The sequence below is a fragment of the Oncorhynchus clarkii genome, chromosome 2 (genome assembly GCF_045791955.1).
Source record: "Oncorhynchus clarkii lewisi isolate Uvic-CL-2024 chromosome 2, UVic_Ocla_1.0, whole genome shotgun sequence".
Lineage (NCBI taxonomy): Eukaryota > Metazoa > Chordata > Actinopteri > Salmoniformes > Salmonidae > Oncorhynchus > Oncorhynchus clarkii.
The window spans coordinates 94,983,123-94,998,653 of NC_092148.1; the positions used below are offsets into that span (position 1 = coordinate 94,983,123).

At 38.0% G+C, this 15,531-nt stretch overlaps 1 protein-coding gene across 1 annotated transcript in view; it reads right to left on the bottom strand.

Annotated features, from left to right (window-relative positions):
• Window positions 1-15,531, bottom strand: part of LOC139376614 (mucin-2-like) — an 84,226-nt gene that overhangs the window by 30,292 nt on the left and 38,403 nt on the right. The window contains exons 25-26 of the mRNA XM_071119397.1: window positions 1,425-1,604; window positions 1,047-1,286 (exon numbers count right to left, since the gene is read on the bottom strand). Coding sequence (XP_070975498.1) covers window positions 1,047-1,286; window positions 1,425-1,604 — 420 coding nt within the window. The remainder of the gene's footprint in view (window positions 1-1,046; window positions 1,287-1,424; window positions 1,605-15,531) is intronic.

The window sequence follows — 15,531 nt, forward strand, 5'->3', positions numbered from 1 at the left end:
GTATGGTTTGGCCTAGAAACTATTATGACCACTCTATAGAAAGGGGAGACTCCTGTGAACAAGATGGTGAAGGTAAGCCACGCAAACAAATGGAAGTATGGAGGTCGTTTTGTGGCAACAGAAATAAGGGGTTAAATATGTACCCCCCCCCTCCCCCAAAAAATATTGAGCGTTCTTAAATCTAGACACTTCAAAATCTTATTCCTTATGATTTATTTTTTACAGTTTATTTTGCCAGTTATGAATGTGTTGCGATGGCCTGTAGAGGTAAGGACCAAATTCAATATTTAATATTTTTTATTTTTTAATATATATATTATATATATATTTGAAAACTAAAGGGGTCCTTAAATTCAAAAGGAAATATCTAAATAATCAATCGTATGACCATCTTAAAACAATTCCATATGTAACCCCACCCAACGGCTTAGACTTTGAACAGAAAATTACAATTTTCACCAAATGTAAATACCAATGTAGCCAAGATACACAAGTCATAGCCTTTGTACAGACAGCTTATTTGAACCTGCCAACTGCATGTATCTGCTGTACTGTCTATTGAATGTATCTGCTGTACTGTCTATTGAATGTATCTGCTGTACTGTCTATTGAATGTATCTGCTGTACTGTCTATTGAATGTATCTGCTGTACTGTCTATTGAATGTATCTGCTGTAGTCTCTATTGAATGTATCTGCTGTACTGTCTATTGAATGTATCTGCTGTAGTCTCTAATGTATCTGCTGTACTGTCTATTGAATCAATCTGCTGTTGTCTCTATTGAATGTATCGGCTGTAGTCTCTATTGAATGTATCTGCTGTAGTCTCTATTGAATGTATCTGCTGTAGTCTCTATTGAATGTATCTGCTGTAGTCTCTATTGAATGTATCTGCTGTAGTCTCTATTGAATGTATCTGCTGTCGTCTCTATTGAAGTATTTGCTGTATATATGTGTGTCTTTTTATCTTCGTTTATATAGACTACGTCGACTTCCTAACAACTTTGGTATTGAATCTACATTGAATAGTATCTGCTGTGTACTGTACCTGTGAGTGGCAGGCTGAGAAAACGTTACTGGTGATGATGCTGCAGCGTTTCAGAGACCAGGACTGCCTGTATGATCTTAAAGTGCATGGGTTTTTTATGACATCAGCGTTGGGGCAACTGGGTGACACTTTCCAGCTGTTCCCAAACTCCAGAGCTTCAACAACCACTTCCTGGTTTCTGGACGTGAAGTCGTTCTTTCCATTACCGTCGTAGTTTCCACACAGACCACACACTTGGCCCTGGAAGGAAATTCAACATTTAGAAATAATAACTTGAAGTAGATAATCAAACATCACATTGTTTTGTAAGCCAATGCAATTGCTAAACAAAGATACAGTGCAATCACTGGTTCAAAATGTCCTATTCTAGTCACTCACCTGGAAGGTAGAGCTGAGTTTGATGAACAGGCTATTCTTCTTGTCCCACATGAGGATCAGGCCATTTTCAGCCTCAACAACAACATAGAGACCGATAGAGTGGACCTGGTATGGCACGTCAACCTCGTTCTCTTGTTTGATTACTTTTACAGATTCATCTGCTAGTATGATCTCATTGCTCTGAAAGACAGAAACAGAAAGTGTTAATTGCTAATGTAATACTAGTAGACAGGTTTACACTGTGGTGGTGCTGGATTTAACACTATCCAGGGTTACACTGTGGTGGTGCTGGGTTTTACACCGTCCAGGGTTACACTGTGTTGGTGCTGGGTTTTACACTGTGGTGGTGCTGGGTTTTACACTATCCAGGGTTACACTGTGGTGGTGCTGGGTTTTACACTATCCAGGGTTACACTGTGGTGGTGCTGGGTTTTACACTGTGGTGGTGCTGGGTTTTACACCATCCAGGGTTACACTGCGGTGGTCCTAGGTTTTACACTGTGGTGGTGCTGGGTTTTACACTGTGGTGGTGCTGGGTTTTACACTGTGGTGGTGCTGGGTTTTACACCATCCAGGTTAACACTGTGGTGGTCCTGCATTTACACTGTGGTGGTGCTGGGATTATCCAGTTTGTACACAGATACAACATGTCGATTTGAAATTCTACTCTCCGAATACATAGCTAACCCTAACCCTAACCTAAATACATTGCAAACCCTATCCCTAATACATAGCTAACCCTAACCCTAATACATAGCTAACCCTAACCCTAATACATAGCTAACACTAACCCTAACCCTAACCCTAACCCTAACCCTAACCCTAATACATAGCTAACCCTAACCCAAATACATAGCTAACCCTAACCCTAGCCCAAATACATAGCTAACCCAAACCCTAACCCTAATACATAGCCTTCCCTAACCCTAATACATAGCTAAACCTAACCCTAATACATAGCTAACCCTCATAGCTAACCCTAACCCTAAAACATAGCTAAACCTAACCCTAATACATAGCTAACCCTCATAGCTAACCCTAACCCTAATACATAGCTAGCCCTAACCCTAACCCCAATACATAGCTAACCCTAACCCTAATACATAGCTAACCCTAACCCTAATACATAGCTAACCCTAACACCAACCCTAATACATATTTAACCCTAACCCAAAAACATAGCTAACCCTAACCCTAATACATAGCTAACCCTAACCGTAATACATATTTAACCCTAACCCTAATACATAGCTAACCCTAAAACGAACATATAGCTAACCCTAACCCTAACCAAAATACATAGCTAACCCTAAAACAAACATATAGCTAACCCTAACCCTAACCCTAACCCAAATACATAGCTAACCTTAACCCTAACCCAAATAGATAGCTAACCCTAAAACATAGCAAGCCCTAAACGTAATACACAGCTAACTCTAACCCAAATACATAGCTAACCCTAACTCTAATACATAGCTAACCCTAACCCTAATACATAGATAACCTTAACCCTAATACATAGCTAACCCTAACCATAACCCAAATACATAGCTAACCCTAACCCGAATACATAGCTAACTCTAACCCAAATACATAGCTAACCCTAACCCAGATACATAGCTAACCCTAATCCTAACCCTAATTCATAGGTAACCCTAACCCTAATACATAGCTAACCCTAACCATAATACATAACCCAGATACATAGCCAGCCCTAATCCTAACCCTAATTTATAGCTAATCCTAACTCTAATTTATAGCTAACCCTAAACCTAATACATAGCTAACCCTAACCCTAATACATAGCTAACCCTAACCCTAATACATAGCTAACCCTAACCCTAATACATAACTAAAACTAACCCTAATACATAGCTAACCCTAACCCAAATACATAGCTAAACCTAAACCTAATACATAGCTAACACTAACCCAAATACATAGCTAACCCTAACCCTAATACATAGCTAACCCTAACCCTAATACATAGCTAATCCTAAACCTGATAGCTAACCCTAAACCAAATACATAGCTAACAATAAAACTAATCTATAGCTAACCCTAACCCTAATACACAGCTAACCCTAACCCTAATACATAGCTAATCCTAAACCTGATAGCTAACCCTAAACCAAATACATAGCTAACAATAAAACTAATATATAGCTAACCCTAACCCTAATACACAGCTAACCCTAACCCTAATACATAGCTAACCCCAACCCTAACCCAAAAACATAGCTAACCCCAACCCTAACCCAAAAACATAGCTAACCCTAACCCTAATACATAGCTAACCCCAACCCTAACCCAAAAACATAGCTAACCCTAACCCAAATACATAGCTAACCCTAACCCTAATACATATCAAACCCTATCCCAAATACATAGCTAACCCTTACCCTAATACATAGCTAACCCTAACCCTAACCAAAATACATAGCTAACCCTAAAACGAACATATAGCTAACCCTAACCCTAACCCTAACCCAAATACATAGCTAACCTTAACCCTAACCCAAATAGATAGCTAACCCTAAAACATAGCAAGCCCTAACCGTAATACACAGCTAACTCTAACCCAAATACATAGCTAACCCTAACTCTAATACATAGCTAACCCTAACCCTAATACATAGCTAACCCTAACCCAGATACATAGCTAACCCTAATCCTAACCCTAATTCATAGGTAACCCTAAACCTAATACATAGCTAACCCTAACCCTAATACATAACCCAGATACATAGCCAGCCCTAATCCTAACCCTAATTTATAGCTAATCCTAACCCTAATTTATAGCTAACCCTAAACCTAATACATAGCTAACCCTAACCCTAATACATAGCTAACCCTAACCCTAATACATAGCTAACCCTAACCCTAATACATAACTAAAACTAACCCTAATACATAGCTAACCCTAAACCGAACATATAGGTAACTCTAACCCTAACCCTAACCCTAATACATAGCTAACCCTAACCCAAATACATAGCTAAACCTAAACCTAATACATAGCTAACACTAACCCAAATACATAGCTAACCCTAACCCTAATACATAGCTAACCCTAACCCTAATACATAGCTAATCCTAAACCTGATAGCTAACCCTAAACCAAATACATAGCTAACAATAAAACTAATCTATAGCTAACCCTAACCCTAATACACAGCTAACCCTAACCCTAATACATAGCTAATCCTAAACCTGATAGCTAACCCTAAACCAAATACATAGCTAACAATAAAACTAATATATAGCTAACCCTAACCCTAATACACAGCTAACCCTAACCCTAATACATAGCTAACCCCAAACCTAACCCAAAAAAATAGCTAACCCCAACCCTAACCCAAAAACATAGCTAACCCTAACCCTAATACATAGCTAACCCCAACCCTAACCCAAAAACATAGCTAACCCTAACCCAAATACATAGCTAACCCTAACCCTAATACATATCAAACCCTATCCCAAATACATAGCTAACCCTTACCCTAATACATAGTTAACCCTAACCCTAATACATAGCTAACCCTAACCCTAATACATAGCTAACCCTAACCGTAATACATATTTAACCCTAACCCAAATACATAGCTAACCCTAACCATAACCATAACCCTAATATATAGCTAACCCTAAACCTAATACATAGCTAACCCTAACCCAAATAAATAGCTAACCCTAACCCTAATACATAGCTAACCCCAACTCATAGCTAACTCTAACCCTAATAAAATAGCTAACCCCAACCCAAATACATAGCTAACCCTAACTCATAGCTAACCCTAACCCTAATACATAGCTAACCCTAACACTAACCCTAATACATAGCTAACCCAAACCCCAAAACATAGCTAACCATAATCCAGATACATAGCTAACCCTAAACCCTAAACCAAATACATAGCTAATCCTAACCCAAATAAACAGCTAGCCCTAACCCTAATACATAGCTAACCCTAACCAAAATACATGGCTAACCCTAACCCTAATACATAGCTAACCCTAACCCTAACCGAAATACATAGCTAACCCTAACCCTAACCCAAATACATAGCTAACCGTAACCCTAACCCAAATACATAGCTAAACCTAACCCTAAACCTAATACATAGCTACCCCTAACCCTAATACATAGCTAATCCTAAACCTGATAGCTAACCCTAAACCAAATACATAGCTAACAATAAAACTAATATATAGCTAACCCTAACCCTAATACACAGCTAACCCTAACCCTAATACATAGCTAACCCCAAACCTAACCCAAAAACATAGCTAACCCTAACCCAAATACATAGCTAACCCTAACCCTAATACATATCAAACCCTATCCCAAATACATAGCTAACCCTTACCCTAATACATAGCTAACCCTAACCCTAATACATAGCTAACCCTAACCCTAATACATAGCTAACCCTAACCGTAATACATATTTAACCCTAACCCAAATACATAGCTAACTCTAACCCTAGTACATAGCTAATCCTAAACCTAATACATAGCTAACCCTAACCCAAATAAATAGCTAACCCTAACCCAAATACATAGCTAACCCTAACCCTAATACATATCAAACCCTATCCCAAATACATAGCTAACCCTTACCCTAATACATAGCTAACCCTAACCCTAGTACATAGCTAATCCTAAACCTAATACATAGCTAACCCTAACCCAAATAAATAGCTAACCCTAACCCAAATACATAGCTAACCCTAACCCTAATACATAACTAACCCTAACCCTAATACATAACTAACCCTAACCCTAATACATAACTAACCCTAACCCTAATACATAGCTAACCCTAAATCTAACCGAAATAAATTGCTAACCCTAACACTAACCCTAATACATAGCTAACCCTAACCCTAATACATAGCTAACACTAACCCTAATACATAGCTAACCCTAAACCAAATACATAGCTAACCCTAACCCAAATACATAGCTAACCCTAACCCTAATTCATAGCTAACCCTAACCCTAACCGAAATAAATTGCTAACCCTAACACTAACCCTAATACATAGCTAACCCAAACCCCAAAACATAGCTAACCATAATCCAAATACATAGCTAACCCTAAACCCTAACCCAAATACATAGCTAATCCTAACCCAAATAAACAGCTAACCCTAACCCTAATACATAGCTAACCCTAACAAAAATACATGGCTAACCCTAAACTTAATACATAGCTAACCCTAACACTAACCCTAATACATAGCTAACCCTAACCGAAATACATAGCTAACCCTAACCCTAATACATAGCTAACCCTAACCCTAATACATAGCTAACCCTAACCCTAACCCAAATACATAGCTAACCGTAACCCTAATACACAGCTAACCCTAACCCTAAAACACAGCTAACCCTAAACCAAATACATAGCTAACCCTAAAACTAATATATAGCTAACCCTAACCCTAATACACAGCTAACCCTAACCCTAATACATAGCTAACCCTAACCCAAATAAATAGCTAACCCTAACCCAAATACATAGCTAACCCTAACCCTAATACATATCAAACCCTATCCCAAATACATAGCTAACCCTTACCCTAATACATAGCTAACCCTAACCCTAGTACATAGCTAATCCTAAACCTAATACATAGCTAACCCTAACCCAAATAAATAGCTAACCCTAACCCAAATACATAGCTAACCCTAACCCTAATACATAACTAACCCTAACCCTAATACATAACTAACCCTAACCCTAATACATAACTAACCCTAACCCTAATACATAGCTAACCCTAAATCTAACCGAAATAAATTGCTAACCCTAACACTAACCCTAATACATAGCTAACCCTAACCCTAATACATAGCTAACACTAACCCTAATACATAGCTAACCCTAAACCAAATACATAGCTAACCCTAACCCAAATACATAGCTAACCCTAACCCTAATTCATAGCTAACCCTAACCCTAACCGAAATAAATTGCTAACCCTAACACTAACCCTAATACATAGCTAACCCAAACCCCAAAACATAGCTAACCATAATCCAAATACATAGCTAACCCTAAACCCTAACCCAAATACATAGCTAATCCTAACCCAAATAAACAGCTAACCCTAACCCTAATACATAGCTAACCCTAACAAAAATACATGGCTAACCCTAAACTTAATACATAGCTAACCCTAACACTAACCCTAATACATAGCTAACCCTAACCGAAATACATAGCTAACCCTAACCCTAATACATAGCTAACCCTAACCCTAATACATAGCTAACCCTAACCCTAACCCAAATACATAGCTAACCGTAACCCTAATACACAGCTAACCCTAACCCTAATACACAGCTAACCCTAAACCAAATACATAGCTAACCCTAAAACTAATATATAGCTAACCCTAACCCTAATACACAGCTAACCCTAACCCTAATACATAGCTAACCCCAACCCTAACCCAAAAACATAGCTAACCCTAACCCATATACATAGCTAACCCTTTCCCTAATACATAGCTAAGCCTAACCATAATACATAGCTAACCCTAACAATAAACCTAATACATATGTAACCCTAACCAAAATACATGGCTAACCCTAACCCTAATACATAGCTAACCCTAACCCTAACCGAAATACATAGCTAACCCTAACCCTAACCCAAATACATAGCTAACCCTAACCCTAATACATAGCTAACACTAACCCTAATACATAGCTAACCCTAACCCAAATACATAGCTAACCCTAACCCTAATACATAGCTAACCCTAACCCTAATACATAGCTAACACTAACCCTAAAACATAGCTAACACTAACCCTAATACATAGCTAACCCTAACCCAAATACATAGCTAACCCTAACCCTAATACATAGCTAACCCTAACCCTAATACATAGCTAACACTAACCCTAAAACATAGCTAACCCTAACCCTAATACATAGCTAACCCTAACCCTAACCCTAATACATAGCTAACCCTAACCCTAATACATAGCTAACCCTAACCCTAATACATAGCTAACACTAACCCTAATACATAGCTAACCCTAACCCTAACCCAAATACATAGCTAACCCTAACCCTAATACATAGCTAAGCCTAACCCTAATACATAGCTAACACTAACCCTAATACATAGCTAACCCTAACCCTAATACATAGCTAACCCTTACCCTAATACATAGCTACCCCTAACCCTAATACATATCAAACCCTATCCCAAATACATAGCTAACCCTTACCCTAATACATAGTTAACCCTAACCCTAATACATAGCTAACCCTAACCCTAATACATAGCTAACCCTAACCCTAAACCTAACCCATAGCTACCCCTAACCCTAATACATAGCTAAACCTAACCCTAAACCTAATACATAGCTACCCCTAACCCTAATACATAGCTAATCCTAAACCTGATAGCTAACCCTAAACCAAATACATAGCTAACAATAAAACTAATCTATAGCTAACCCTAACCCTAATACACAGCTAACCCTAACCCTAATACATAGCTAACCCCAACCCTAACCCAAAAACATAGCTAACCCTAACCCAAATACATAGCTAACCCTAACCCTAATACATATCAAACCCTATCCCAAATACATAGCTAACCCTTACCCTAATACATAGTTAACCCTAACCCTAATACATAGCTAACCCTAACCCTAATACATAGCTAACCCTAACCGTAATACATATTTAACCCTAACCCAAATACATAGCTAACTCTAACCCTAGTACATTGCTAATCCTAAACCTAATACATAGCTAACCCTAGCCCTAACCATAACCCTAATATATAGCTAACCCTAAACCTAATACATAGCTAACCCTAACCCAAATAAATATCTAACCCTAACCCTAATACATAGCTAATTCTAACCCTAATACATAGCTAACCCTAACCCAAATACATAGCTAACCCTAACCCTAATACATAGCTAACCCTAACCCTAATACATAGTTAACACTAACCCTAATACATAACTAACCCTAACCGAAATAAATTACCCTAACCCTAATTCATAGCTAACCCTAACCCTAACCGAAATAAATTGCTAACCCTAATACATAGCTAACCCTAACCCTAATACATAGCTAACCCTAACCCTAATACATAGCTAACACTAACCCTAAAACATAGCTAACACTAACCCTAATACATAGCTAACCCTAACCCTAACCCTAATACATAGCTAACCCTAACCCTAATACATAGCTAACCCTAACCCTAATACATAGCTAACACTAACCCTAATACATAGCTAACCCTAACCCTAACCCAAATGCATAGCTAACCCTAACCCTAATACATAGCTAAGCCTAACCCTAATACATAGCTAACACTAACCCTAATACATAGCTAACCCTAACCCTAATACATAGCTAACCCTTACCCTAATACATAGCTACCCCTAACCCTAATACATATCAAACCCTATCCCAAATACATAGCTAACCCTTACCCTAATACATAGTTAACCCTAACCCTAATACATAGCTAACCCTAACCCTAATACATAGCTAACCCTAACCCTAAACCTAATACATAGCTACCCCTAACCCTAATACATAGCTAAACCTAACCCTAACCCTAATACATAGCTAATCCTAAACCTGATAGCTAACCCTAAACCAAATACATAGCTAACAATAAAACTAATCTATAGCTAACCCTAACCCTAATACACAGCTAACCCTAACCCTAATACATAGCTAACCCCAACCCTAACCCAAAAACATAGCTAACCCTAACCCAAATACATAGCTAACCCTAACCCTAATACATATCAAACCCTATCCCAAATACATAGCTAACCCTTACCCTAATACATAGTTAACCCTAACCCTAATACATAGCTAACCCTAACCCTAATACATAGCTAACCCTAACCGTAATACATATTTAACCCTAACCCAAATACATAGCTAACTCTAACCCTAGTACATTGCTAATCCTAAACCTAATACATAGCTAACCCTAGCCCTAACCATAACCCTAATATATAGCTAACCCTAAACCTAATACATAGCTAACCCTAACCCAAATAAATATCTAACCCTAACCCTAATACATAGCTAATTCTAACCCTAATACATAGCTAACCCTAACCCAAATACATAGCTAACCCTAACCCTAATTCATAGCTAACCCTAACCCTAACCGAAATAAATTGCTAACACTAACCCTAATACATAGCTAACCCAAACCCCAAAACATAGCTAACCATAATCCAAATACATAGCTAACCCTAAACCCTAACCCAAATACATAGCTAATCCTAACCCAAATAAACAGCTAACCCTAACCCTAATACATAGCTAACCCTAACAAAAATACATGGCTAACCCTAAACTTAATACATAGCTAACCCTAACACTAACCCTAATACATAGCTAACCCTAACCGAAATACATAGCTAACCCTAACCCTAATACATAGCTAACCCTAACCCTAATACATAGCTAACCCTAACCCTAACCCAAATACATAGCTAACCGTAACCCTAATACACAGCTAACCCTAACCCTAATACACAGCTAACCCTAAACCAAATACATAGCTAACCCTAAAACTAATATATAGCTAACCCTAACCCTAATACACAGCTAACCCTAACCCTAATACATAGCTAACCCTAACCCAAATAAATAGCTAACCCTAACCCAAATACATAGCTAACCCTAACCCTAATACATATCAAACCCTATCCCAAATACATAGCTAACCCTTACCCTAATACATAGCTAACCCTAACCCTAGTACATAGCTAATCCTAAACCTAATACATAGCTAACCCTAACCCAAATAAATAGCTAACCCTAACCCAAATACATAGCTAACCCTAACCCTAATACATAACTAACCCTAACCCTAATACATAACTAACCCTAACCCTAATACATAACTAACCCTAACCCTAATACATAGCTAACCCTAAATCTAACCGAAATAAATTGCTAACCCTAACACTAACCCTAATACATAGCTAACCCTAACCCTAATACATAGCTAACACTAACCCTAATACATAGCTAACCCTAAACCAAATACATAGCTAACCCTAACCCAAATACATAGCTAACCCTAACCCTAATTCATAGCTAACCCTAACCCTAACCGAAATAAATTGCTAACCCTAACACTAACCCTAATACATAGCTAACCCAAACCCCAAAACATAGCTAACCATAATCCAAATACATAGCTAACCCTAAACCCTAACCCAAATACATAGCTAATCCTAACCCAAATAAACAGCTAACCCTAACCCTAATACATAGCTAACCCTAACAAAAATACATGGCTAACCCTAAACTTAATACATAGCTAACCCTAACACTAACCCTAATACATAGCTAACCCTAACCGAAATACATAGCTAACCCTAACCCTAATACATAGCTAACACTAACCCTAATACATAGCTAACCCTAACCCTAACCCAAATACATAGCTAACCCTAACCCTAATACATAGCTAAGCCTAACCCTAATACATAGCTAACACTAACCCTAATACATAGCTAACCCTAACCCTAATACATAGCTAACCCTTACCCTAATACATAGCTACCCCTAACCCTAATACATATCAAACCCTATCCCAAATACATAGCTAACCCTTACCCTAATACATAGTTAACCCTAACCCTAATACATAGCTAACCCTAACCCTAATACATAGCTAACCCTAACCCTAAACCTAATACATAGCTACCCCTAACCCTAATACATAGCTAAACCTAACCCTAAACCTAATACATAGCTACCCCTAACCCTAATACATAGCTAATCCTAAACCTGATAGCTAACCCTAAACCAAATACATAGCTAACAATAAAACTAATCTATAGCTAACCCTAACCCTAATACACAGCTAACCCTAACCCTAATACATAGCTAACCCCAACCCTAACCCAAAAACATAGCTAACCCTAACCCAAATACATAGCTAACCCTAACCCTAATACATATCAAACCCTATCCCAAATACATAGCTAACCCTTACCCTAATACATAGTTAACCCTAACCCTAATACATAGCTAACCCTAACCCTAATACATAGCTAACCCTAACCGTAATACATATTTAACCCTAACCCAAATACATAGCTAACTCTAACCCTAGTACATTGCTAATCCTAAACCTAATACATAGCTAACCCTAGCCCTAACCATAACCCTAATATATAGCTAACCCTAAACCTAATACATAGCTAACCCTAACCCAAATAAATATCTAACCCTAACCCTAATACATAGCTAATTCTAACCCTAATACATAGCTAACCCTAACCCAAATACATAGCTAACCCTAACCCTAATTCATAGCTAACCCTAACCCTAACCGAAATAAATTGCTAACCCTAACACTAACCCTAATACATAGCTAACCCAAACCCCAAAACATAGCTAACCATAATCCAAATACATAGCTAACCCTAAACCCTAACCCAAATACATAGCTAATCCTAACCCAAATAAACAGCTAACCCTAACCCTAATACATAGCTAACCCTAACAAAAATACATGGCTAACCCTAAACTTAATACATAGCTAACCCTAACACTAACCCTAATACATAGCTAACCCTAACCGAAATACATAGCTAACCCTAACCCTAATACATAGCTAACCCTAACCCTAATACATAGCTAACCCTAACCCTAACCCAAATACATAGCTAACCGTAACCCTAATACACAGCTAACCCTAACCCTAATACACAGCTAACCCTAAACCAAATACATAGCTAACCCTAAAACTAATATATAGCTAACCCTAACCCTAATACACAGCTAACCCTAACCCTAATACATAGCTAACCCTAACCCAAATAAATAGCTAACCCTAACCCAAATACATAGCTAACCCTAACCCTAATACATATCAAACCCTATCCCAAATACATAGCTAACCCTTACCCTAATACATAGCTAACCCTAACCCTAGTACATAGCTAATCCTAAACCTAATACATAGCTAACCCTAACCCAAATAAATAGCTAACCCTAACCCAAATACATAGCTAACCCTAACCCTAATACATAACTAACCCTAACCCTAATACATAACTAACCCTAACCCTAATACATAACTAACCCTAACCCTAATACATAGCTAACCCTAAATCTAACCGAAATAAATTGCTAACCCTAACACTAACCCTAATACATAGCTAACCCTAACCCTAATACATAGCTAACACTAACCCTAATACATAGCTAACCCTAAACCAAATACATAGCTAACCCTAACCCAAATACATAGCTAACCCTAACCCTAATTCATAGCTAACCCTAACCCTAACCGAAATAAATTGCTAACCCTAACACTAACCCTAATACATAGCTAACCCAAACCCCAAAACATAGCTAACCATAATCCAAATACATAGCTAACCCTAAACCCTAACCCAAATACATAGCTAATCCTAACCCAAATAAACAGCTAACCCTAACCCTAATACATAGCTAACCCTAACAAAAATACATGGCTAACCCTAAACTTAATACATAGCTAACCCTAACACTAACCCTAATACATAGCTAACCCTAACCGAAATACATAGCTAACCCTAACCCTAATACATAGCTAACCCTAACCCTAATACATAGCTAACCCTAACCCTAACCCAAATACATAGCTAACCGTAACCCTAATACACAGCTAACCCTAACCCTAATACACAGCTAACCCTAAACCAAATACATAGCTAACCCTAAAACTAATATATAGCTAACCCTAACCCTAATACACAGCTAACCCTAACCCTAATACATAGCTAACCCCAACCCTAACCCAAAAACATAGCTAACCCTAACCCATATACATAGCTAACCCTTTCCCTAATACATAGCTAAGCCTAACCCTAATACATAGCTAACCCTAACAATAAACCTAATACATATGTAACCCTAACCAAAATACATGGCTAACCCTAACCCTAATACATAGCTAACCCTAACCCTAACCGAAATACATAGCTAACCCTAACCCTAACCCAAATACATAGCTAACCCTAACCATAATACATAGCTAACACTAACCCTAATACATAGCTAACCCTAACCCAAATACATAGCTAACCCTAACCCTAATACATAGCTAACCCTAACCCTAATACATAGCTAACACTAACCCTAAAACATAGCTAACACTAACCCTAATACATAGCTAACCCTAACCCAAATACATAGCTAACCCTAACCCTAATACATAGCTAACCCTAACCCTAATACATAGCTAACACTAACCCTAAAACATAGCTAACACTAACCCTAATACATAGCTAACCCTAACCCTAACCCTAATACATAGCTAACCCTAACCCTAATACATAGCTAACCCTAACCCTAATACATAGCTAACACTAACCCTAATACATAGCTAACCCTAACCCTAACCCAAATACATAGCTAACCCTAACCCTAATACATAGCTAAGCCTAACCCTAATACATAGCTAACACTAACCCTAATACATAGCTAACCCTAACCCTAATACATAGCTAACCCTTACCCTAATACATAGCTACCCCTAACCCTAATACATATCAAACCCTATCCCAAATACATAGCTAACCCTTACCCTAATACATAGTTAACCCTAACCCTAATACATAGCTAACCCTAACCCTAATACATAGCTAACCCTAACCCTAAACCTAATACATAGCTACCCCTAACCCTAATACATAGCTAAACCTAACCCTAAACCTAATACATAGCTACCCCTAGCCCTAATACATAGCTAATCCTAAACCTGATAGCTAACCCTAAACCAAATACATAGCTAACAATAAAACTAATCTATAGCTAACCCTAACCCTAATACACAGCTAACCCTAACCCTAATACATAGCTAACCCCAACCCTAACCCAAAAACATAGCTAACCCTAACCCAAATACATAGCTAACCCTAACCCTAATACATATCAAACCCTATCCCAAATACATAGCTAACCCTTACCCTAATACATAGTTAACCCTAACCCTAATACATAGCTAACCCTAACCCTAATACATAGCTAACCCTAACCGTAATACATATTTAACCCTAACCCAAATACATAGCTAACTCTAA